This window comes from Prinia subflava, chromosome 3 (genome assembly GCF_021018805.1).
Source record: "Prinia subflava isolate CZ2003 ecotype Zambia chromosome 3, Cam_Psub_1.2, whole genome shotgun sequence".
In the NCBI taxonomy this organism is placed as follows: domain Eukaryota; kingdom Metazoa; phylum Chordata; class Aves; order Passeriformes; family Cisticolidae; genus Prinia; species Prinia subflava.
The window spans coordinates 18,058,110-18,083,794 of record NC_086249.1 but is presented as its reverse complement, the minus strand read 5'-3'; the positions used below and the strand labels follow the sequence as shown (position 1 = coordinate 18,083,794).

Below are 25,685 nucleotides of genomic sequence, written 5' to 3'. Positions count from 1 at the left end.
CAGAAGGCTGCTACATATATTTTCACAGGTACAAGGCAACCTGGTCAAATAACTTTTATCATCACATACCTCTACTAGCTCTCAGAATGTCTGGAGTCAGCTGAAAAAAACCACAATACATTTGCTTTTAGAAGTCTGCATTGATTTGTTTCAGCATTTAAATCTCTGCTGCCTTTCTTTTTTCCTCTTCTTTCTAGGAATGTAACAACTGCCTGAACGAATAAGTTCAGCAGCATTTCTCTGGCAACAGACATTACTACATGCTTCAGTGAAAGCTGCAGGGAAAAAATGGTAGTTACAGGTAGTTACAGCTGTGCATAGAAAAAGTTTCTTCACAGTCCTTTAAATGAAAACCTGACTTCTGTCCTGAGACATGAGAAGAGAGATTTGTTTACCCTGATAAGTACATTTGAAGACATTAAAATAATGAATAAAAATTCAGTCAGTTTTATTTTTTGTAATAATGTGGTAGGAATTCAAGTTCTTTGCATTTTTGTGTGTCAGGCTCACACTTGTGAAGAAGTTTAACTTCATTAGAATTACATAATTGCCTTTCATCATGTGGTTGTTGCTATCTGGAACAGCCTTCCAACATCTCTCTATACATCCTGACATATATTTAGGTATTCACCCTCAGCATTTCAAACCTGAGCAGAAAGCAATTCCCTTCTCTTGTCTCATCTCTGCACAGTTCTTCCGGTGATTAGCATATCATATTTGCATTTCACACTATTACTATCCAAACAGGTTTTAATACTGCTATCCAAACAGGCCTCATATTTCAGGTTAAGTTTCACAGTAAAGGAGGTTTTTTAGTGCCAGCCCTTCTAATTCTGATTTCAGGCACATGGTCACAGAAGAGTAGGAACATCATTATCAGCCTGCCACAGAAAAATGTGATTGTGCAACCAAAGGATCCTATCCAGTTCTGAAGAAGGGCCAGAAGATTGTGAGGGTAAGCAAACTTAGAGGAACAGTGTTTTGGAGACAAAGATGAAGAGTGTATAGGTATCATGGGAAGAAGAAAAAGTAGAACTGTTTTCACACAGAATATTGCCTAAGACAGCTCTAATAAAGGGGCAGGAATATTTTTTGGACCAGCAATTAGAAGAAGAGAGACAACTCAGACTGATGTATGCGTAAGCAGAAACTTCAGAAACTGCCAGGACTGGAGGGTCTTTTTTTGGGTCATCTTTAATTTAATGGAGAGAAAATTTTTGCTACGGCCCTTCATTCTGACACTGTACCTTTTCCTGGTTTGCCTTTTTTTTCACCCTTCACATTTTCCTGTACCCTTTTACTCTCAGCGTGCAAAATCCTAAAAGTTATATCTCTGCTCACATAATAATAATAATAGAAACAATAATAATTGTTGTAAAAACGAACATCAACAAGCAATGCTAAAGTGAAAAGCTGCTGAAGGGATCAAAAGGAGGGGGTATGGACGAGACAGGCCACGTGATGGGGGAAGCAGGGCCTTGTTAGTATGAGCTGTCAACACAAATCGAGGGCAGCTCGTCTCAAGCTCACTCCTAATGATCCCAAGGAAAAGCAAGGAAAGAAAAACTGCGACCAAACACTAGAAGAAGCCACTCAGTACACACTGATGTTTAAGGAAGTTGTCCTCCCCTAAAACAGCTCTACCGCACAAGAGAGGCACCTTAAAGAGAAGTGCCCAACATACCCAAGACACCCAGAGACACGAGGAGACACCTGGAAGAGGAGTGGTCAGAAAATTCAGACAGAAACAGAAGAGGGTAGATTTTTCTGATTCCGGGAAGGAGAAGGAAGCAGCTGCTCAATTAAGTTATCTCTGATATAGTTAAAGAAGGTTGAGATGAGAAGCATGATTCTGTAGGATGTTAAGAGAACACCCACCTTTCTCCAGGAGAAGCCAAAGGAACTGCCTGGAATTAGCATATAAATTACCCAGCCACATTTTGCTGTAAACAAAAACTGATCACCCACTTGCAGCCAGCCTCCTAAGGGGACAAGGGATCCTAGAGGTGCTTTGCTACTTGATGTCTGTCAGGTAACATTTCAGAGGGAACAAACAGATCAACTCCCTGGCATCTGTTAACAGCAGGAAATTAGTTGGGAGGTATAAACTGCCTTTCTTTCCACATAATAGAAGCAGAAATGATAAGATGTGATTTAACCAAGCCCATGATACCACATCTGGTTTCACAGCACTTCTCTGGAGCTTTACCAAAACCTTGTTTTGCAGAGGTTTCCACACTACACTCTGGAATCTCATACGGGATTTGTTTCAGTTTAACATTTACACAACTCTAAATGTTTGCAGACATTTTCTGTCACTCAGTTCCCCCTCTTTCTCCTCTTCATCACATTACTCTTCATTATATCCTCTTAAACAAGCTGTGTATAATTCCTCTCTGCATTAGCTTATACATGCTTGTGAAGAACAACATATGCCCAGTCTCTTAATGCTGACATTTAGCAGAACTCTATGCCTGGATGTATGTGTTTCTCTCCAGCTCCAGCCCTTGTAAATGATATTTACAGGAAACAGAACTCCTCTAACTGCCCACACAACCCATTAGTATCTTAGTTTAGTCATCCCCACGGTTTAGTTTCTAGTTACAAGGATCACGACATCCTTGAATATAACTGCACAACACATTTTAATATTTCTACCATGTAAAGAGCAAAAAAAAAATTTATTTCTTAGTAAGAGGAAAAAAAGATGATGAAATGGAGGAGAGTAAGGGATAGAAAAATTATCTTCTCTAGTGCTGAGAAGCTGATGCTCACAAAATCTTCATCAAACCCTGACAGTGTCCCCTCTCTTGCACAATGAAACAATGTGCTTTGTCTGACCCACAGCTCTGTATCTCCCATTGGAATCTTCTCCAGAGCAGCTTCTTCCCCAACAATCACATCAGCTGTTAAACTTGAGTTTTTCTGCCACCAGGGAAGAATGTAACGCCCACTTAGATACGGCAGGAATGAGAAGGGCAAAAGTGAAACTGTGGAACCAGCAGGGCAGGATAAAAAAAAGGCACAAGTAAAAAGACAAAACTCCAGGATTCAAAAGATAAAAGCAAATCAAATGAGAGACAGAAGGAGAAACCTGGGACTGGGATGCAGGGGTCTCCTCACCTGACTGGCTGGTGCTAACGTTGATGGTGGCGAAGTGGGGCGCCTCTGAACTCAGCTCAGTCACCAAGTTGACGGCCTGTATCTCGAAGGTGTAGTGCACCCGGGCCAGCAGGTTGGAGACCTGCACGCGGCTCTCGGTCAGCCCCACCTGGCGCGGCTCGAAGTGCACGCTGTCCCCGCAGCGCACGCACGGCCCCGCCGCGCCCGCCGGGCACACCTTGCACACCACGTTGAAGAAAACATCCTTGCGGCCGCCCAGGTCCTTGGGGAGGCGCCAGGTCAGCAGCACGTTGGAGCCAACGATCTCATAGCTGAGGTCACGAGGAGCAGAGGGGATGCCTGGAAAACAGAAGGAAGGATCAAAATCCCATGGAAGAATGGAAGAGAGGTCAGGGAAGGCAGGAGGCAAAGCAAAGGGAAAAGAACAGAAGAACAAGTTGCTGCTTCTTATTATTCTTAATCTTCTTTAGCTGTTTCTTTGAGTGAGGCTAAGAAAAACATATTCTTTGCTACGTCAAGCACACACATTAACAAAGGAACAACTGTATTAGCACATTTTAGACAAACAAAATTACGAAGAGTCTTTGTTTCAAGGGTGTGACTTTCTCATTTCCCTAAAAGAACAGTCATTATTTTGGGAAGTGCCAATCCCTTGAAATTTTAAACTTTACAAAAGCTTAGTAAAGATTTCTCTCTACTGAGACCTGTAATCCTCTCCTTTGGCACCTAGTATCTCTGAACTTTCTCAGGCTTCAGTTAACCTGTTGTATATGTTCCAGGAACTGGACACCAGTTTTGCCTACAATTATTCCTGCAGCCAGATTCCTCAATGGCATCAGAGGTAAACTCTGACAGCTGAAAAACTGCCCATTCTCTGCATCCAACACTTTCCTTGATGGCACAGAGGCAGTGAAGAGAAGGAGGAAAATGCAGAGGGTGAGAAGAAGGCATGGGGATGAGAATGGGATAAGACACTGCAGCTAAGGAGTGAAAAGTTCAGAGGCAGAAGCAGGCAGCAGAATTGCACTGCTAAACCTGGGCACAGACACAAAGCAGGACGGGAAGGGGAGGGACAGAGGGGCTGAGCTCAATAACAGGGAGGGGTAAAGGAAACATTATTTACAGAACACTTTCCCTCTGAAGGCTGTAATGAAACCCAAGAATCCTCATTTTCACTGTCACTCTGTAGTCAGTGCAGGAGCAAAGGGAAGCTTTGGGTTATTTCGAAGGTCTTGAAAAGAGGGGAATTGCAACCTCCTCCCACATCATTTGGGCACATTCTCTCACATTAACTGCCCTTCTTGCCTTCAGACGTTTCATGCAAACACTTACCAGTGCAGGGAGCATCAGAATTGTCTGAAGCAGACCGATAGTACCGGTTCTGACACACACATTCCCGGGAACCCGGCAGTGGAGCGTGGCTGTGGGCAGGGCACGGATGGCAGGGGTCATCTCCCACAGATACTTTAAAGAAACCAGGGGCACAGGCTAAGAGGAGGAAAATAAGAGAGGCAAAAGCAGGAAAATCATTAATTCAGATTCTAGAAACACTGTAATCTTATCTACATTTAGCCTGTGCTGCTACTGCTGGGAGAAGTTATTGCATACAGCTACTGCTGGTTTTGGTTCTTTATGGTGCGTATTTTGTTCAAGTTGCCATTTTAAAAGTTTATTTTATTCTGTAAGTGCCTAAATTGATTCACTTGCAGATGAAAGAGACTTAGTCCTGAGACAGTTTTGGCCACCTTGAATAATTGTCTTCTCATTATTCACTCAAAGAGCTTTTAAATTGGAGAAGCCAAGGAGCCCAGCCAAGTGATTTGTTTTGAAATATCAAACAGTTACCCACACCTCCTTCCCCCCACCCAACACACCCAAAGAATTAGATTTTTTATGCTGCCTACAATAGTTTCATTGCTTAAAGTAATATACCCTACCATTGCTGATTTTGCATTAAAACTAAGAGCAGACACTAAGACTGGCAGTCCTATTTTTTTTTCCTGTAGGTCTGAAAACTTCCCAGCAATGGATAAAAGCATGTTAATTAGTCAAATTTAACCTGCAAATGCATAGGAACACGTATATGCAACAAGCTGAAACAAGGATGGAAATCCATCCTACAGGGAAAGAAAATGAAAAAATAATTTATTAACAATATGGGAGTATGGCATATTCTAGGTTTGGCAAAGAGGCTGTGCTGAATTGCCTAATAAGGGGTGCTTGGACCTTACACTGAAGTGCTAGGATACAGCTTTTACTATTTTTATATAAGTGTTCTAAAGCTGATTTTCTATATAAATAGATACAGCTCGTTTAGATTTTATGGACTAACAAGCTCAGGTGAAAGTTCATTTGCAGCTGACATTTGGTTCATTAACTTCACTATACAGAGCATTTACAAGGAATGGAAAACTTTCAGATAGACCCCAGATAAGCATTTGATGCCAAGAGACACAAGGGACACCCCCAAGAGCAGAACCGTTCTAGTAGTTACTGTAATCAGAATATTACAAAGGACTGAGGACTGCAAAAAGTTACCTAAAAAAGCCAAAGCAAGTAGGAGAAGAATATTGTATAGAGGCATTTTATGAAATTAGGATCATATGTGTTCAATACCCTTTGAGGCTACAGGCACAGCCCAGAAATAACAGCCAGTAACATCTGTGGAGTCCCATCAGGTTTGCACCTCTTGTATTACTTCATCTTCTCTGCCAAAATTCTTGGATGCAGAGTAACCTCCACATGTACACAGAAAAGAGTGGTAAATCCTTGAATGGGTCAGGCTATAAAGGAGCCTTCAGTACCTCTGAATGATGGCTATTAGATAGGGGAACACTGTTTTCTTCCAGCACTCAAAAAATGACAATATTCGGTGTGTGACACATTGCCATTTGGAAAGGAAAGGGGAAGAAGAGACTCTAATTTTTCATGTGATGGATGATGGCAGGAAAAGTGCAACTGCCTTTGCCTTTAGGACTGTATCCAGCGGAAAATCAAATTATTCCCATACGGAGAGATATGTCCATATGTTTATATGGACAAAAAAGAGTATGTAAGATTTTATCCACTTTATAAATTATATACCTTTCACTCAATTTTAGGCTCTCTTAACAGCCACAAATGTAGAATATAATAGTCACACTTCTTGGCAAATGCACCTCGTAGTGAAACTACGAGTAGTATGAACAGGAAGTTCTCATCCAACACACTTCATAGTCATTCAACCAAAATTTCAGGGATCTTTCTTTCTTTATTTCAAGTTTGAGAATGCTGAACTTAATGTGAATGTCTTTATCTTCTTAAAAAGCAGTTTTATCTGATCTGTTTTTTCTTGCACCCTACTTCTTCTTGAGCTTTTGTTGAGGCTTAGAACTAATGACACATTCATTCCACTTGTCAAGGCAGACCCTGTAGACTGGTTCTTTTCTTTCATTCAGTATTACAGCCTGGTATCCAGTAGGACAGTGACCTTGCTGCTAGTCACAACAATGAAAATGAACAGGTAATGGTAATGTCTGCCATGTATGTGATGCCAAAGGGTAATCTGTAGAGGGTACAGACTTTACTTCTGAAGTACAAAACAATATTTACCCTACAAGGACAGTGCAAAAGATTTCAGGTAAATTCACCTTTAGCCCAATTGCAAATCATATGGAAACCTAGCAAAGCTGTGAATGAAGAATTTGTCTGGTATTTAGTAAATAAAATTAATTTTAAAATAAACATGTTGTGTTAAAATAAATAAACATTTATTTTACACAGTTCTTTGAAGTCTACTGGCAACTTGCTGTTGAGCCTGGGGATGCAGGGATAAGGTCTGCGGAGATGGCACACTGTTGATGAATTAGCCAAAGATAGTAAGCACAAGTGCAGTGCTGTAGGTTTTACAGAATGGAACAAAAGTTCCATTGGTGATGGTCCAAGTGACCATAAACATTCAAAAGCTGCTTGTAAAACCCAACCAACACACAGCAAGAACACAAGCCTCTGGACAGGGACACGGTGTCAGCTAATGGATAACAATGTTATTTGCTCAGATCACTGATGTCACACTACTATAGTGACAACACTTTGGAACGGGTAGGTGTAACAAACACTAGGGATCAAACACTTACACGTGTTCTTAACTGCCTCAAAAAACCTAATTTCACTGTCCATGCACTGTGCTTGGCATTATATGTCTGAACCATATGCAAAGGTAGGTTATTGCTGTCTCCCCAAGCACTGCCCAGTGCCCAGTGCCTTTTGTCTTGTCACACTGAGCTGATTCCCTGCTGCCTCAGAGATCTCTTCCTCACTATTTTTGAATGCAATCCCAGAACTCTAAGAGTCATTCAATGAAGAATTGTTTATTTAGGCTCAAGAGTAATGACAGCATGAGAACAGGTGACTTTACAGTAAATTACAGGTTTAAACAAGAATATTGCCACCAATTAAAGTAGCAGGCTTCTGAGAAAAACTTCAAATATGAGCAGTAAACAAAAAAGAAGGAAAAAAAAAGCTTAACCACATTTAAAAAGGAATCTGGCCCTATTTTTGAAGTGATTTTGATACAGTTGCCATTTACAGTAAGGTAGCAGAATTAATGTAAACATATCCCTTCCAACATCTCCAGGTCAAATGTTCCCTTGTCCTTTATTTAACTCAAGCAGGGTGAAGCAGCCACACAGGCCCATTAATAAGCACACCACTAGAGCTGAGTAAACTGAAGAAATAAAACTCCACCGCAGCTGTTCCACCAATGAAACAAATTCCGTAATATGCTCACATTTCCTATGTGCTGGACTAGAGTTGATTGATGTCTTGGCTACACTGGTGTGTCTCAGATGGTTTTCAATACTTACCTGTGAAGAACTGGCTGGAGCTCAGACCTGACAGCTGGAATTAGCCTCCCATCCAGAGGCACTGATCGTCAAGGGGGACTACAACCACCCTACTACACTGGAGGAGGAACACAGCAGGGCATAAGTGTTCCAGAAAGTTTCTGGAGAGAATCAGGAACTACTTCCTGACCCAAGCAATAGAGGAGGAATGAGGGGAGGTGCCCTCTGGACCTGATGCTCCCAAACAAGGAAGGGCTCACTGGTGATGTGAAGGCTGAAGGCAGCCCTGGCCACAGTGACCACGACATGGTGGAGTTCAAGATCCAGAGTGCAGTGACCAGAGCAAAAAGCAAGCTCACAACACAAAACTCTGGGAGAGCAGATGTGACCACTTGGGTGATCTGGAGGAGTCCCATGGGATGACGCCTGGAGGGAAGAGTGACTCAAAAAAGATAGCTCATGTGCAAGGACTGCCTCTTCCAGGTGCAAAAGCAGTCCATCCCAACAAGCACAAATTCAGGCAAAAAATGCCAAAAGGCCTGCATGTTTGAACAGAGCTCCTAGCACAGAAAGGAAGTACATGGAGGCAGAAGCCTCCATGGACAGGTAGCCTGAGAGGAACATAGAGGCATTGTCCAAACACGTAGACACATGGCTAGGAAAGCCAGAGCCTGCCTGGAATCACATCTGGCACAGCATGTCAAAAGTGAGAAGGGTTTCTCTGAGAAGTGGCTGAAGGAAGAGGGAAAATGTGGGTCGACTGCTGGGTGACACAAGATAAGGTCCATTACATGCAAGACCAGCCTTTAGGAACTCTAGATCCTGGAGACCTTGGGGAATTCTGCAGCAAGGAAGATGATCTTTGCCTTCTACTCAGCTTTGGTGAGGGTACACTTGGAGTCCTGTGTTGAGTTCTAAGCTCCCCAGTCCACCAGAGGCATTAACATATAGGAGAGAATCCAGCAGAGGGCCATAAAGATGGTGAAGGGGATGGAGTATTTCCCACAGGAGGAGAGGCTGACAGAGATGCTCAGCCTGGAGGGGAGAAGGCTTCCAGCAATCCCATGAATGAGCACAAATAGTTGAAGGGAGGAAGTGGAGAGGACAGAGCCAGGCTCTTCTCAGTGTTTCTCAGTGACAGGCCCAGAGGTGAACAGCACAAACTGAAACACAGGAGGTTACCTCTGAACACAAGAAAACTTTTTTTTTACCATGAGGGTGACACAGCACTGAAGTAGGTTACCCAGAGGGGTTGTAGAGTCTCCATCCTTAGAGAAATTCAAAAATAGTCTGGACCTAGTGCTGAGCTACTTGCTAGAGATGACCCTGCTTGTGCAGGGAGGGGGTTAAGGTGTACTCCAGAGATCTCTTCCAAGTTCAGCTATTCTGTGTTTTCCCTCAAACATAAGCCAATTAAAATGTGTGGATAGAACCCTGTGGTCTTGGCTGCCTCACTGCCAGATCATTCATCACATACATGATTATGGGTGGGTGGACAGGGAACAATGAATGGAAAGTTCTTGACACTAGACTACATCTCATTTCAGATGTTCAGAAGTGAAATGAGAATAGGATTGTCAGGTTCCCTCTGAGGGAGGGGCCTGAGAAAAGACGCTAAATGAGAGAGAAAAGTGTAAAGAAAAGCAATAAGGAAGAGATTCACCTGCCCAGTTCCACTCACATTGCAGAAATTGCACCTGAAGAACTGTGGAGTAGAATACTGAGCAACTTAGGAGGGAAGATCTCTCCACAGTGATTATTTTTATTGCCTAGTGAAAAAAATAATTACTGTATAAACCTATAATCTCACGTTGTTATTTCCAGGAGGGATGGCAGATACAGAGAAACAATCATGCTTTGAAACTCTCATTCTGCCCCTGGGTATTTCTATTTCCAGAATAAAAACAGCAAAATGAAATCATATAGCATATTGCAAGCAAAGCTGATTTACAGTGATTAAACATGATTCACATCTCTCTCACCTTCCTAATAAAATATAATTGGAAAAAGAATACTATGGCCTAAATTTTGCTGTTGCTCGTATTTTACATCTGTAATTTTGGCCAGAACAGCTGGACTGAATACAGCAGACACTAACTGGCCTCCGGCTACAAGAAGCTACAGAACAGCCTCCAAAGGCAGGCATTGCAGCTATCACAAACTTCTTGCTTCCACCTGAACCCTGCCTCTGCATCCAGTCCGGGAGCTGCTTACATTCACGAGCCCCTTTATTCCTTTCCAAAACCGCCTAAGATAGGCTGCCCACAGCACTCAGGACTTCAGCTCACAGATAGCAATAATAATTGTTCCCAGGACACGGAGCTTTTCCTGGCATTGCCTCAGTCCAGTCACTATAAATAGTGTATCGAAGGTCAAGTCAGGAGGAAAGAGAAGAAAATTCCCTGGCAATCTAAATAGGCAAAAGCCACTTCCTTTTATTCAAGCAGTTACAGTGAGCCTAGGGCTGTCTGCGCACACACAGACAGAAACCACATCTCATTTGTTTCTGAATGATCTTACCTTGCATTCCCTTCTTTTACTGCAGATCATGGCATCAGGTCCACCTGCTGTGGTCCTACAGCCTCTGCAGATGACTGTGCTCACTGGAGACGGTCATAACAAATACTCAGACTGAAGCAGGCCCACTGTCACTAGGACTAGTATGTTTTCCTTTAGTGAACACTACCACCTCAGGACCACCCCTGAACAAGAGCAGCTTCTCCTGAAACACCTCCACAGTGTTCCTGCAGAACGACTTCACACAAAACACGAACACCAGCTAAGCCACAGGCCTTGTCACTGGTGATAGTACGACTTACCATCCCCCAGCACCAGGACTTTCCAAGAAAACACAGATCCAGCTCTGATTGATTCACAATATCCAATGCAAGGACAGAAGGCTTGCAGAGCAGGCACCTCAGGGGCAGAGCAAGCTGCCACTTCCCATCAAGTCAAGCCTACTATGAAAGGAGAAGGCAGGGTTTGGAGTGCGCAAGCGCTTCTCCCTCAGCCTGTCTCAGTCATTTTTCATATCTTGGCACAGTGTCAGAACGCCACAACAGTTCAGCTGGGCACAGCTCATCTCAGACACTGACCCAGTTTTCCTCAGCTCCCCCTGCAACGCTCGCCCCTGTGCTGCCTGTGTTTGCCTGACTGCTCACTGGAGACGAGTTCCCCCCAGGAGACCAGAGGAGCAGCTTCTGACAGACTTCCAGCAGTAACAAACAGCAAAACCAGCAGAGCAAAGTGCTGGAATCATGGAATGGCAGCGGGGAGAGGGGTACAGAAAATGAAAATGAACAGAGGACAGACCAAGAACCAAAGAAACAGAGAAAGAGGCATTCAAAAGCTCACTCGGACAGTAAGGGCAGAGAGCAAATATTTGGAGAACTACACAAAATGCAGCAAGGGGAGGAAGACCAAGAAAGGCAGTTGGGAACTTTAACAGAGCTTTAGGTACACCCAGCAGTGACTTTAGGGAATGTGATACAGGGGACACTGACTTTTTGTATGCAGATATGACTTGGAACTGAACTGAGACACAGGAAGACATTTAAAAGAGCATAAAATTGTTCTCTTCTTGACTGAGACAAATGATCTGTTTGTTATATAGGAGTTCTGCTCCCAGAGATACTGTGGGGCAGCAAGAATAAATACTAGATGTCCGAGTAGTGAAAATGAACAGTGTCAAAGCTGACACTGGAGTCAAACCGGGAGGGATGAATGGACACAAATGATTTTGAGGCCTAGGAAGAACTGAATGTGCAGAGCTACAGAGGGCCTCAAATGAGAATGACTCAAGGCAAAGGGATGGAGTTTGGCAATTAGAGGGCAAGATGATGGAGAGGAGTTAGCAACCGATAATATTGTAGAATCATGATGTAGACATTTAGACATTACATTTCTCAAAATGCTAGAAAGATAGCATAATTAGCATGCAGAAAACACACCAGAAAATAAAAATTGTAGTGTCTTTTGGGTAAAGCACTTCTTCCCCCCTCCTCCCCCATAAATATATCTATGGCTAGCTTATGGTGGTAGTAAATTCCTACTGGGCCAGTCTGTTCCACAGCTGAATAAGGTGGGATCAGCCAGCAATAGAAGCAAGGCAGTGATGCAATAGGGCCCTGGGTTGACCTAGAGTTTCACAGTTACTACAACTGTTTGGGTGGGGAAGAGAGAGAGGAAAATGAAAGAAATGTAAGGAGAGAAAAGTGTGTCTTTTGAGTCTTAACGAACAGCATCAAATCAACTGAGATAAAATAAATGAAGTGACTAAGAACTCCTTCCTGCTTAATGTTGATAGGAGATCAGTTGAGTAAGGGATTTTTTAGGTAAAAGAGGTGGAGCTGAAGCAATTACTGGCTAATTATATGTGGGAGAACTGCCAGGGAATGGGTTGTGTAAGGGAAAAAAAAAGCAAAAACATGAGAGGAAAGATTTGGGCAGGGTAGGACAGAATATGAGTAGATAGCAAGCACTTGATACAAGAAAAGAAGGAAACTACTTGAAAAGCACCAAAATGTATGTGCAAGTAGCAGAAGAAGGCTGGAGAAGCTGATGGAAGGAGTAATATGGAAGAAAAAAAATTGAAAAAGGTAATCTAGATAAAGGCACCAAACACTGTTGTCAACTGTGAGTTTACCTTGACACTAAAGCTCTTACCCAGGAGAGGCTAAGGCACTGGGGTTTGTTCATTTTGAAGCAGAGCAGGCAGTGGGGCAGGAGCTTATGGCTGTCACCAGCCACCTAATGGGAGGATACAGAGAAGGTGTAGGTGGCAGAACATGAGATAACAGACACAAGTTGTAATAGCCTCTTACTCCATCTTACTACATCTTCTTCTACATAGGAAAAAGTAATTTCACCATGGGTGTTGTCAAATATTGGAACAGTAGCCCAGGGACATTGTGTAATCTTCATCTTCAGTAATAACTAAAACTAGACTAGAACAGGCCTTGAGTGACCTAACCCAATTTGGTCCTGCTTTGAGCATGGGGTTGTAACAGATGACTTTCACAAGTCCCTGCAATGTAAATGATCCTGTGGTTTTAAAGGAAGCACCCTTTAAGTGATTAAAATTTATGAAGACCTTATTGTGCTCTTTTCTTCCTTTGCTACTAGTATGTGCATATTTTTAGCAGACTATTGAATCTTTTACTTTAATATAAATCTTAACATTCTCTTAGCCTCACACACTGAAAAAGGTTTATCCAAGCTGGTGAGAAAGGGCATTTTTTAGTAACACAAAAACAATCATGCAATATTCTTCCCAAAGGAGACCTCCGACAGCTCCGTGCATAGCTGCTTGCTCCTGTAGTTATCAGTAATACAGATGTGATTCCTTCTGCAATCCGAAGGGACTGCACACAGCCAAAGGACATGGGCAATTTTATGGAATCCTTACAGCTACTACAGATGACAAGCAGACCTTTTGCTTGCTAAACCCTCTTAGAAGCAAACATCCAGAGTAAGAAGAGAGGAGAAGCAGCCATGTGGATGGCTAACCTTGGTAAATACCCAAATGACCACCCAGCCAACCTCTTACACTCCCTCCTCAGCAAGACATAGGGAGAAAACTGGATGAGAAAGCTCGTGGGCAGAAGTAAAGAAGTTATAAAGACAGGGAGCTTGTTTACGAATTACTATCGCAGGCAAAACAGACTTGGCTTGGGGAAATTTAATTTATTGCTGATTAACATAGATTTGGGTAATGAGAAAACAAAAACAAACATTAAACCAACAACTTTCCTCCTCCCTCTCCCAAGTTCAGCTTAACGCTTCTCACTCCAAACTTGTTCCCTCCTCCTCTTTCTGGCTGGAGTTTTCTGCCTCTGGTTGTATATGTTTGTACAGAGGTGCCACACACACAGCTGATCAGCTCAGCTCTGTCCAGAGCTCTGTCCTTCTTTGTTTGGAAGTCAGCTTAGCACTTTATCAGGCAGTCATTCCTCTTCTTGTTTTTGTCTACACTGTCATTTTTGAAATATTTTTTTAAATGTCCCAGTCATAAATTCTAAATATTATTTTCAAAAGCACCTGGTAATTTCGATACTATATGATTTTGCAAGGTAAAGCAGCCCCTGTGCATACATCTACAGAAAGAAAAGGAACCAAGGTCCCGACCTTCTTTTTTCCTCTGTAATCTGCCATTCTCTTTTCTGACTGTTTGGCATGACAAGTCTACTCAGATAAAGTCAAAAGTGAATCCCACGCAGACTGCACCCCACAGCACCCAAAGGGCTTGCTAAAGGTTGCTGTTTCACTCTTCTATTTAGCTGGAGAAATCTGCCATACAGTAACATAGAGCAGGCAGTCTTATAAAAGTAAAGAAAGAAAGTACCCTAAATCATGATAGGGGGCAGGGGGAAAAAAAGGGCTTTCTATCTATCTGCCCAGAATGGCTCCTGGCAGATTTGTTGTTCTAAATAAAGAGATAACAGCTGGTCCAGGAAGGACTTCACAGGCTTGCATATGGTGAGGGGGAAGGCAATGCCCACACACTCTTCTACCAAAGTGTAAGAAGGAAACTTGCTTTTCCTTCTTATCCTTGGTTGATTCTTCTCTTATTGAGAACAACTCTCTGCATTATCATCAGTAGAAATCTGCCCTTGAGCTACTGCTTTTGTTCTGTGTTTTATCTAGAACACTGTGGCAGCTCTGTATCATGGTGTATGTCTGTTCTTAGGAAGGGAGAACACATGTACAGAGGAGAAGGACTGGAGAGGATTCCACGCAGAGAAACACCAAGCAAGGGGACACGAGCTGAATGTGGCTTCATTCAGACAGGACAGCAACAAATACACATGCGGGCTAGCGGGAGAAGAGATCAGGAAGGATGATCAAGCCAGAGGAGTTTACAAGAAACATGAGGAGAAAAGAATACTCTTTAACATTATGTTTCATATTTGGTTGTCATTGGCTGTTCTAGGCTGCTCATGGAATCTCGTGAAGTAAATGATAGGAACTGACTTTTGTAGCTTGATGGACTGCCATTATTTCAGTTATTCCTAATAATATTAACCATTTTCATCTATCTCCAGCTTCTATGACAATGCAGCTGTAAGAAAGTATCAGCTTTCACTGAATACTATGAAAAATGGAAGACAGATTTTTTTTAAAAAAATCCTTATTTTTATTTGGCAAGCCAAATTTCTTTCCTTTTTTTTTTTTTGACTGCTTAAGACTACTATCTGAAACTAAATTACTGACTGTCAGTTTATTCAGACTGTGAACTAGTCATGCTACTGATGCAGACAACAAACTTAGTGCCACACAGAGCTGCTCTATGCCAAAGCTTACCATCTCTGGAGCAGCAGTAAACAAATGTAGTTACATTTCTTTCAGAATGAGTAGGATAAAAAGGCACACATATTTTAATTATTCTCAAAGTTTAAACAAATGAAGAGCACTTACCAATTTTAATTGTTTTTTAGGTCTCCAGCACAATGACCTGTATTTTAATAAAGCTATTTTGCATGACCCAAATCACTTAATGAAGCAGGAATTTAAGGTAACATATTGACATCCATTAATTATTTGTTGCATTTTCACTCTGTGTTAACCAGAGTATTTGTACATTCCATGTCCAAGCTGAACCCTTGTTTGAACAAATCCAACTTCTAAATTTTGTCTGCAGCCAAAACTGGGTTCCACATGACATTTGTTTTTTAGACTACTAAGTGTAGTGCAGCAACATTTCACACTGCTGAGAGGTTTTGAGTAGATGCATACTAAAACAAAGGAAGCACCAGAAGAACACCATACACAAATTATATAATCAACATAAGCAGTTTGCTCTAATGGACTGTCCTAAGCTTGAGACAGGAACACAGTCATGACATTAGACTGGGTGTTCAGGCTTGGCCAGATTTTAGCCCAATACTTCCTCCTACAAACATTTCACAGCAATACCACTGGCCCTGGGGCAGAGAGTACATTAGCAGTAATGATGATACCACTATGACTGCTTTTTCTGGTCAGTAGTGGCTCACAGAGCCACATTTTCTCTGTCCCATGACCAGGCTGCTGCCATTTCCTTTTTTTTGTTTTATTACTATACACTAGCAAAAGGGCTAGAAATAACTAGGACAGAGGGTGTATTAGCTCTGGGCTCAGCTCTCCTCCACGTGGCATCTTTCTTCTAATGCTGTTGCCTCTTGGCAAAGAAATAGAATCATGGTAGATCTGACTAGTGAGAGCTCCTGATAGTTCTGTGTATGTACCCTGAGACGCTGTCTCTGGTGGCAGCTGTAACTAAGGCCCGAACAGAGTTTCCAACCATGTTCTTAGCAGCAAGCAGTGGTGTCCTCACTTCGGCCAGGACAAGGACAATTTTTTGCATTAGCTAGGAGTGGGGATGGCTGTGGGGGTGTAACCAGGATCAGATGTTACTCTAAACCACCTCTTATCATTGACAGGGGTGAGGGGAAGACACACTCCAAGGAAGAGGGCATTCCTTTCTGTTGGGAGAAGACCTGTCAGAAAGAGCCAATCAGATCGGTATTTGTTTATTGCCATTTCCCATGTAAATACACATTTTGTCATTAATATCATTGCTGTTACTGTTCATTTTGTTATCTCATTGCTGTTTTCAGTAAATTGTTCTTAACCAGTGATCTTTGCCTTTTGTGCTTCCAGTTGGAGGGGAGAGAGTGGCAGCGTGGTTTTAGTGGCAATACCAAACTAGAGAACATCATTCCTAAACCATAAGTGGTCACTCCAACTCCAGTCTGAGGAGCTAAATGTGTGAGAATGGGCTGCTAGCTACAAGGCGATCTCTGTGAGAAAGGATTTACTCTCCCAGCTCTGTGAAATTTTGGCTAGGGCCAAATATTGCTGACACAGAGAACCAATGAAAAGAAGTGCTGCCTAAGGGGGAGAGGAAAAAAGTTCTCTCACCTTGGCAGGCTCGTTCCTCATCCACAGGCTGGTAGCCAGCCTTGCAGGTACACCGTCCAATGGCCACCATCCACTCCCCTTCTCCATTGCAGTGCAGCCGAACACTCGAGGACCCCGTCGTGCTCGTCTCCTCTGCGTTGGGTACGCACGTCCCCGGAGACTCCACCAGTGAGGTCCTCTCCCCGCCAGCAAACGTTTCAGGAAAGGAAGCAAATCCTTTCACCACAGCTGGGCACTTGTAGAAAAAGACTTGGACTGCCACCAAGGACATGCAGGCTCCCGAATCCTGGAAGGCCAGGTAGAAGCCGTGCTTGGTGAGTGGCCCAAAGCTACGCACTTTAACATTCATCTTGACCACCTTCCCAGTGCTGTCCACCTGGGAAAAGCTTTCATCAGCTGCAATAGTATCCACTTTGGTCCAGGGGCCTTCACGCCACTCTGGCATGTCCTGAGAGGCTGTGTCAGCCTCCGACTGGTGGTAGTAGAGTGTGAAAGTCTCCTTGCAGGACGAGGCCACGGTGCGCATGCTGGCACAGTCCCTCACTGAGAAACGGAGGCGGACGTGCGCCCGGTGGGCTCCGCGCCGCTCGATGAAGTGCGTGCGCAGCCAGTTGTTCTGACCTGGCTCAGCCACGTTGCACACTTGGAAGGTTCGGATCAGGCGCTTCTTGTCATCCAGGACACTTACCTCATCCCACTACAATGGATATAGAGGAGAAAAAAGGAACGGTAAGAAAAAATGGATTCAGTATTCAACTGCACCAAAAATACAGGACAGGTCTTTGTCTTCCCTTCCCCCTTGCCATGTCTATGACAATATTTGAACTTGTCGATGCCATGTGCAGCAGAGCATTCCAGACAGAGTATGACCCTGTAAAGAAGAGCAGTCAAAGCTCTGAAGTAAGAACTGTTGTGACAGAAAACATAAATCATGCAAACTTGGTCACACAACACTGAGAATCTTAAAACATCAGAGTCACACTTTCTTCCTATTTTCCCATCTCTTATCCCAAGAGACAAAACAAGGGACACAAACAAATGAGACAGAGCAATAAGGCACTGTTCTCTGGAAAACACATTAAAGCAGAAATCCCTTTACCCAGCTTTACCACAGCAGGAGCTGTGCTCTGACATCTCCTATGCACATAAACCACTCAGCATGGCCACTACAGGAGCAGGTCCAGATCTGGTTTGTGCCAGAAGGAAGGCACAAGGGAGGGATAAGGAGGGGTGGAAGCAGGTTCCTGTACAAAGCTGTAAGACAAAATCCTCCTCACTCTCCCAGGAAGCTTTACAGAATAGGTACAAAGCCCTGGATATGACAGAGAACGTGCACAGTGAGATAAAAGAGAAGGAACCTGCCCAAGCATTCTTCTGAAAATCTGAACAACCAGCTCCTCACAATAGAATCTGCATTAAGATCATTTGCCAAGAAGAAACAACAGCAAGTTATGGTCATCCGTGACTTTCTCCAGTGTGAAACAGAAGCACCCATTTGCAGACCAGGACATCTTTTTAGGCAAGTTTTCAGCCTCCCTTCAGCCTCCCAGTTTAGCGATGTCACCAGATGACGGAAGAGCTTAGTACAGCCTTCAGACTATTAACCACACATGCTTTCTCACATGGGTACAAATAATGTCCCAACAAAAAGTGCAAAGTTGATCAAGAGAGTTTTCAGGGCCCCGGGAGGAATGTTAAAAAATTCAGGAGCATGGGTAGTGTTTTTTTCAATCTTTTCAGTAGCAGTAAAGCACTTTAAAAGAAACAAATGATGCCAACGCATCAATACTGGCTTCAGGACTGGTGCTTCTGCCAAAACGCTTGGGTTTGCAACCACTGAAGAATCTCTGAGACACAGGCTGTGCTGGGGCGGGACAGGATCCACTGCTCTGATGGAAGAAGTGTATCTTTGCTCATAAACTGGAGGGAGTGATTGAGGGATTTAATCTCTAATTGATGGAGGAAGGGCATATCTTCTGCACAGCAGGACACCTAAACCGAGGGTTGGCATGGCATACACTTCAGATGGCGGTGCTAGTTGGGATCATGCATGTTGCTCCTGGGAGCATGGAGGGCTCAGGAGCCCAGCTGAAATGGAGCACTGGACAATCATTCATGGCACAGAACTTCAATAAAAAGTGCCAGATCCTGCACCTGGGATGGAGTAACTGCAGGCACGAGTGCAAACAGTGACAGGAGTGTCTGGGGAGCGCCCTGCAGGGAGGGCCCTGGGGGTGCTGGTGGCAGCAGCTCAGTGACAGCCAGCAGGGTGTGCCCGGGCAGCCCAGAGGGTGAAACCCTGTCCTGGGGACACCAAACACGGCAGCACAGCCGGGCACAGGGGGGATCATCCGCTGTGCTCAGCCCTGGTGCAGCCTCACCCAGGGAGCAGTTCTGGGCACCACCACTTCAGAGGGGTGGGAAAGTCTTGGAATGTGTGCAGAGGAGGGAAACAGAGTTGGTGGAAGGGCTGGAAGGTGTGTCCTGGGAGGAGTGGCTGAGGGCTCTGGGTTTGTCCAGTTTGGAGAAAGGAGAGGCTGAGGGGTGAGCCCCTTGTTCTCTGCAGCTCCCTGAGGAAGGGAAATGGAGAAGGAGATGCTGATCCCTTCTACCTCAGATCCATGATAGGATGCATGGGAATGGTTCAAATCTGCCTCAGGGGAAGCTCAGAATTGACATCAGAAACATTTCTTTACCTCGAGGGTGGTCAGACACTGGGACAGGCTTCCTAGACAGGTGGTCAACAGCTCAAGCCTGTCAGTGTGGAAGAGGCATTTGACAATGGCCTTTATAACAGGCTTCAAATTTTGGTCAGCCTTAAAGTGGTTAGGCAGCTGGACTAGGTGATTGTTGTAGGTATCTTCCAACTGAACTATTCTATTCTATTCTATTCTATTCTATTCTATTCTATTCTATTCTATTCTATTCTATTCTATTCTATTCTATTCCATTCCATTCCATTCCATTCCATTCCATTCCATTCCATTCCATTCCATTCCATTCTTATTCTACACTGTATCTGCATGGAGGGTAAGGAGGTAGCAGTAGCATCCCTCTCAGCATCTCTCTCTCTTAACAATCTGGCTTTGCACAATACACTGTTTTCAAATTGTTCATATGTACAAAATCTATAAACCAAGTCTCACTGCTTCCAATTTCCCTTCCTTCATCACATGCATGCATGTCTTCCCAGCAGAGGTACAGTAAAGAAGAGGAAATGCTTACCCCATCAGAAGGGTGTGCAGTCCAGCCAATCTCTGAGGTCTCTTGAGTTGTATCCAGAAGTATTTCTGTTTGTATTAAAAAAAAAAATAAAGTATTTTGTGCTATTCCAAGTCAGACTAAAATCTTATCTTTCCTTACAAGATTGTCTTGTAGAGGGCTTCTATACACCAAAAATAAACACTCATGTTTTGAGATTAAATATGACAGGTTATGTCCATACTAATAAATTAAGAAAGCCCAAGACAAGGGCAGAGGCACTGGGCACATAATCATGCTAACTCATGATTCTCAAGTTGCTTGGCAGTATTCTCACCAGACTTTCCCAGGCAAAGTGTAAGCACACTGACAGCATGGAGCAGAGTTATTATAACGAGCAGTTCAGATGAGGCCACTCTCCATGTGGAAAGGAAGGGGTGGGACACCAGATGAGCTCCATGAATGCATACCAGTCCCATGAGAACTATGGCTGCCCATTTTATTTGCACATGTAAGTATGGACGCGAGGCCTGGACATGTTTGTTCCCAGTTCTGGAACCAAATTTCTTTGGAAGTTCAAGACTATGACCCAGCTGATCTTCTAATGGATTCACTTTGTTCTGGAGCTGAGCATTACATTGCAAGCCTGTGTAGGAATCCCAGTATTAAATAATCTCTTGCATCACCCTGCTCAAGAGTAGGGTACAGGAAGAACTTCACAGACCCAGTTTATTCCCACAACTAGTCTGCATTTCCATTGTTACTGAATCTACCACTGGAGACAGATACTAGCCTTGACTGCTCTTGGACACATTATTCTCTGCTTGGGTACAAAAAAATACAGAAGAGATTTTGACAGTACAAACTACAAACATCCTGTTCTTCAAAAGAGAATGTCAGGGTCTGAGACCACCCTGGTATGCAAGCATGTGCTCTTCACTCTGTATATTTAGGACACAAAATAAGAAAATGACTCAGTTGAGTAGGTATTTACATGTGTTGATATATACTATATAAATCAACTGGCTTTTCTTAAATTTCGGGAAGCTTTATTTGCTTATTTTGATTTTCATAATTCTATCTTATTGCTTTAAAAAAACCCCTCAAAAACAGATTAAAAAAAACACCCAAAACCTAACAGCAACAGCCAGCTTACTTACAAATAAGATTCATGATCCATTATTAAACATTGTGAAGGTTTAATAAAATGATTGCTACATGTTTTATGCAGGAGAGAGATCCTCAGTATTTTTTATTTCCAGTTTATGGATTACTTATGTCACTATCCCTTACCAGTACACCTGGGGATTCGCTCCACATTAATCATTGGAAAGGGAAGACTAGGCTCATCCTAAAGCAGACATGATCAAGTGAGTAAGTTTATACAGACCTCAGCCTTCACCGATGCTCCTGAACTATATTCTCTATATTCCTACAGGACATTTTATACTTTTTAGACCCCCTCCCGAGGATGCAGCTCCTTGATTCAAAAGCAGTGCAAAATACCTGTGTTGGCTTGCCAAAACTGGAAAGAACTACTGGTTACAGCTAAAGTACAATCTCACTGAAATTATGTAACAGACCTCAGGAAATGCTGAGCTGCTGAGTTCTCAAGGATGGCTCAGCTCAGACAGCCCCTCTGAGCAGCACAACATCTGCAAAAGGCCTATGCCTCCCTGAGGCACAGTCTTCCCTAGCCTGTCCTGGCAGCAGAGGAACTTGGCATTACCCCATACCCATTACCTTCTCAATTGCACAGTCTGGCACAGGGATTGCACTGTGTCACGTCATTACTCTGCCACTGGGATCCCAGACACAGCCTTGATATGCTGAAATAATATACAAGGCTGTTTTTCAACACAGAAAGAACTTTTTTCCTAATCAGATCAGAGTCTCCCGTTTACCAAAGTATAATGCTTCTACCCCATGGAAACTCTAGAAGAAAGTAAAACAGTGAAAAGTTAATCAATTAATCAGAAAGCCATACAGAATATGAGAAAGGAATGGAGAAAGAAAATAGAGAAGACTTGCTCAGTAGACCACGCTCTGCCATGTCATGCATATTCTCCAGACAACTTCTCACCAGTGAGCAAGGTAATATTTACCCAACACTTAACTATTTTACAAGCAGACAGAAACAGGCAGCCTGAAGCAGACAGAACTGTCCCTTTCACAGTGAATACTTTAAGTCAGAAACCACTAGAAAAATAACAAAAGTATACAAGTGAATAAATTTTATTTTGCAACCTACAGCCAAAAGTCCCTCACTATTTTATTCTTCCTCCCTCTCCTGCTGGCTGTATGCCTTGAAACACATCCCCAGTCACACTAGCTACATGCACACCCATAAATCTAACAAGCTGTTAAACTGCCCTCTAGCTCAGAGGACAACAGGCACAGAATGGTTCATGTTCCCATGGCTAGAAACTCCAACTCCACAGAAGTGCATGGCTGCATCCAAACCGCCTCCCAGGAATGGTCCTCAGTCCATCCTAACCTCTGACCTATGTGTAGGCACTGTTTGTGATAAGATTATTTGGCATGGGCCAAACAAACCCATGGCTGTGCTCATAATTTAACAGTATGAACACTACATGTCTACAGGTATAAGACTTCACTCTGACACTTTACTGGCACTGATGACTGATGCAGCATTCCACATCCTCACTGTGCTGGGCCACACCAGTATTTTGCTGCTCTTCAGTGCAGGTAGAAATGATCTGTTCAGCTGAATTTAGCACTCTAGAAGAAAAATGGCTTACACCCTTTCAACATTGCTCAAAATCAAGCGTCTTGCAAGATCAGGTTAGACCAAGGCTCAGTCCAGCCCATGCTGCTGCTACAGGCAACACTGATTGAGGTATCTCAGGCTATCATTGGAGCAATATTCCACTCTGTATTAAAAATGAGGACTAGGTAAGATATCTGAGCAATCTAGAGGCTTTCAAACAAGTGAAATTATGACAATTTTATACCTGTTCTTTCACTTCGGCTTTAATCTCAGTTTTGAAGAATGATATTCCAATTTCATATTACAAGTGTTATTTTAGTTCAAGGAAGATAAAAATAACTGACGAGAGAGTCTCCTGTATTTCTCTTCCCTAAACTAAAAAGAAAAAAAACCACTTTTTATAGAAGAGTCAAAATGGGTTCATTACACTCTGCATAATCTAAACTCTCATTTGAGTACCCTCAGTTCTTGCAGGCCAGAAAGGGTGAAATAAAAATCCCAAATACTTCAGCTAGTACTATTCTATATTTACATCACAAACCAATCTCTTGGGCTACATTATGCTATAATGTCAACATCCAGAAGAACTGGGCAGAGGCTGGAAGCTGCTATTACAGATCAGGCTGTTCAGAATAGGCACATCAATGATCTTCAGATTTTGGTCTGCCTGTACTTTCAAGCAAGGCTATTAAGCGCTTGTGTTACAGACAAAATGATCCCCTGATGCAAGAGGATGACAATTCATCCAAGGAAAACTGACCCTTAGACAACCTCCATGGAGACAGAGATGGCCTAACAGCTTTCTGGACTGAAGAACATTTGGCCTCAGTGTCTTAACAGTGCAGTGGTACAAGAGGGAATTATACAACCAAAGCCTTGCAAACTACAGGCACGGAAAAGAGAGACAGTCCTGAGAAGAGAGTAAAAGAATCCCTTTACCTGTGTGATCAGCATCTGGTACTAAAACTGTAGAATCACAGAATGAAACAAGCTGGAAGGGAGGTACAGAGATCATCTTGATCAACATACCCGCTCAAGGCCAGGCTAAATTATTATAGGTTGCTTCAAACCTTTTCCAGTTGCATTCTGAATCTATCCAAATGTATTCTCGTAGAAGGCAAAGGGCACTATGGTAAAAGGTAACATTCAGAGAGTTTGCTTTGCTATGAAGCTGAATGCCCCAAGCAGCAAAACTTGCTTGCTTAACAGACTTGAAAAGAACGGAAACATTTCTGAGCTTATTCTGCCTTCTATGATCATGCCTTGAACGAGCAGGAAGAGTGTGAACGCTCTCCAAGAAGGCTGGGAAGAGAAAGCGTTCCCTGGGCTTGTGCAAAAATAATGTTATGAGTTGTCAAATCCAGTAAACTCACACAAGCCAGGCTGCTGCAGCTCCGTGGCCTCAGGTACAACCAATAGCAGGGTTAAGTGGGTATTCCCAACAGGCACACACACACAAACACATGCAGGCATTGCACATTATGAATGGCCACAAAGATCAACACAGACAGAAGCACACAGCAGCCATGCAAACAGAAACAGCACCACCAGCAGCCTCATCCTGTTCCCATTTCTGGCTGGTCAGGATTAAGGTCTGTTAGTGGGCAATATATATGCATTTATATACAATGCGGATCTCTGCTGTAACTGTCCTTAAAGATTTGGCCTCCTGACCTCTGGATCTGTGGTCTCTCCATCTGCTGGCACCTGAAGCCTGCAGTCCCACTCCTGGTGTGAGTCCCACTGTGACAGGAAGTCACAGTCCCACTCACTGATACATCCCTTCACACACACACACACAGGCACACCATGGATCCTCCACTAACTGGCTTTAAGGGTGCAGCCCACCCAACAGCTAGCCCTGGGTGCTTGCTCTCCTGGGTTGCTATTCTATGGACCTCTCCATGAAGTGGTCATTGACACTGAGCCTACCCAGGAGCTGGCCCTGGGATCATCTTGTCTCTGGGTGCACTGAGGTACACAACACATAGACAGTGCTCCCAAACAACCCCCAGAATTTATGGCGACCAGAATAGCTGACCTGGACCTCCTGATCGCTGACCTTCCCCCTTAAACCCCTCCATCTGTCTCACTTGTAGAGACACAAACATTCAAACTAGTGTCTCATTCCTCCTCCAGACTCCGCTCTTTCCCTGGCTTCCCAACCCACTAACCGCACTATCAGGCTAGTCTGGCTTGATATGGAGATCATAGACTCACTAACAGAAGCTCACTCACTCCAGCTGCTTGCATCACAGATGCACAGATCCTATGACCTGTGGTCCACCTTGAGTTCCTAGCACCTGGTTTTCATCCATTCCATGATCTCCAGCTGCAGTGGTGCTGACTCATGGACCACTCTGACCTGTGGTTCAACTCCAGTTGCTGGCATACAAACACACACACACAAACACAAACACAAACACACACACAAAACAAAACCCCTTCACCCAGGTAACTTGTGAAAAATGGAATTTAATAAGAAGATAGGATAGACTGTGGTGATGAGATGCCTGACAGCCATACAGACCTGCAGCTGGTCTTTGTGACTGGCCCCTTATCTCCCTGCTTTCTCACACTTAATACTCCCTTTCCACACCCATGGTTACTCCCCCAAAACAACCCACGGTAAATTTTGCAGATTATCTTCCCTACATACCATAATAAATCCCATACCCCTGTTGGCAATAATCTCCTTCAACCTGAAAGGCATTCCAGAGAGCACCTCCACTGATTCAACTTAATGGGTTCCATTCCCATCCCATGGACTGATCACGCTCCTGTGGTGGTCTGGGAGAAGCTGGGTCAGGGCATTTGTTTCTCTTTTAGGTTATTCAGATTCCCCCTTCCACTGTTCCTCTGTGCTTCTTTGAGAACGGGGAGAGGACTCTTTTATCAGGAACCTT

The 25,685-nt window shown here is 43.5% G+C and overlaps 1 protein-coding gene across 2 annotated transcripts in view; it reads right to left on the bottom strand.

Moving 5' to 3' along the window:
- The window catches only part of EPHB6 (EPH receptor B6), a 67,835-nt gene that overhangs the window by 16,859 nt on the left and 25,291 nt on the right, over positions 1 to 25,685 (bottom strand). For both annotated transcript variants that reach the window (XM_063394123.1, XM_063394122.1), the window contains exons 3-6: positions 20,073 to 20,137; positions 16,848 to 17,544; positions 4,456 to 4,611; positions 3,124 to 3,462 (exon numbers count right to left, since the gene is read on the bottom strand). In XM_063394123.1, the coding sequence (XP_063250193.1) occupies positions 3,124 to 3,462; positions 4,456 to 4,611; positions 16,848 to 17,544; positions 20,073 to 20,137 (1,257 nt within the window). The remainder of the gene's footprint in view (positions 1 to 3,123; positions 3,463 to 4,455; positions 4,612 to 16,847; positions 17,545 to 20,072; positions 20,138 to 25,685) is intronic.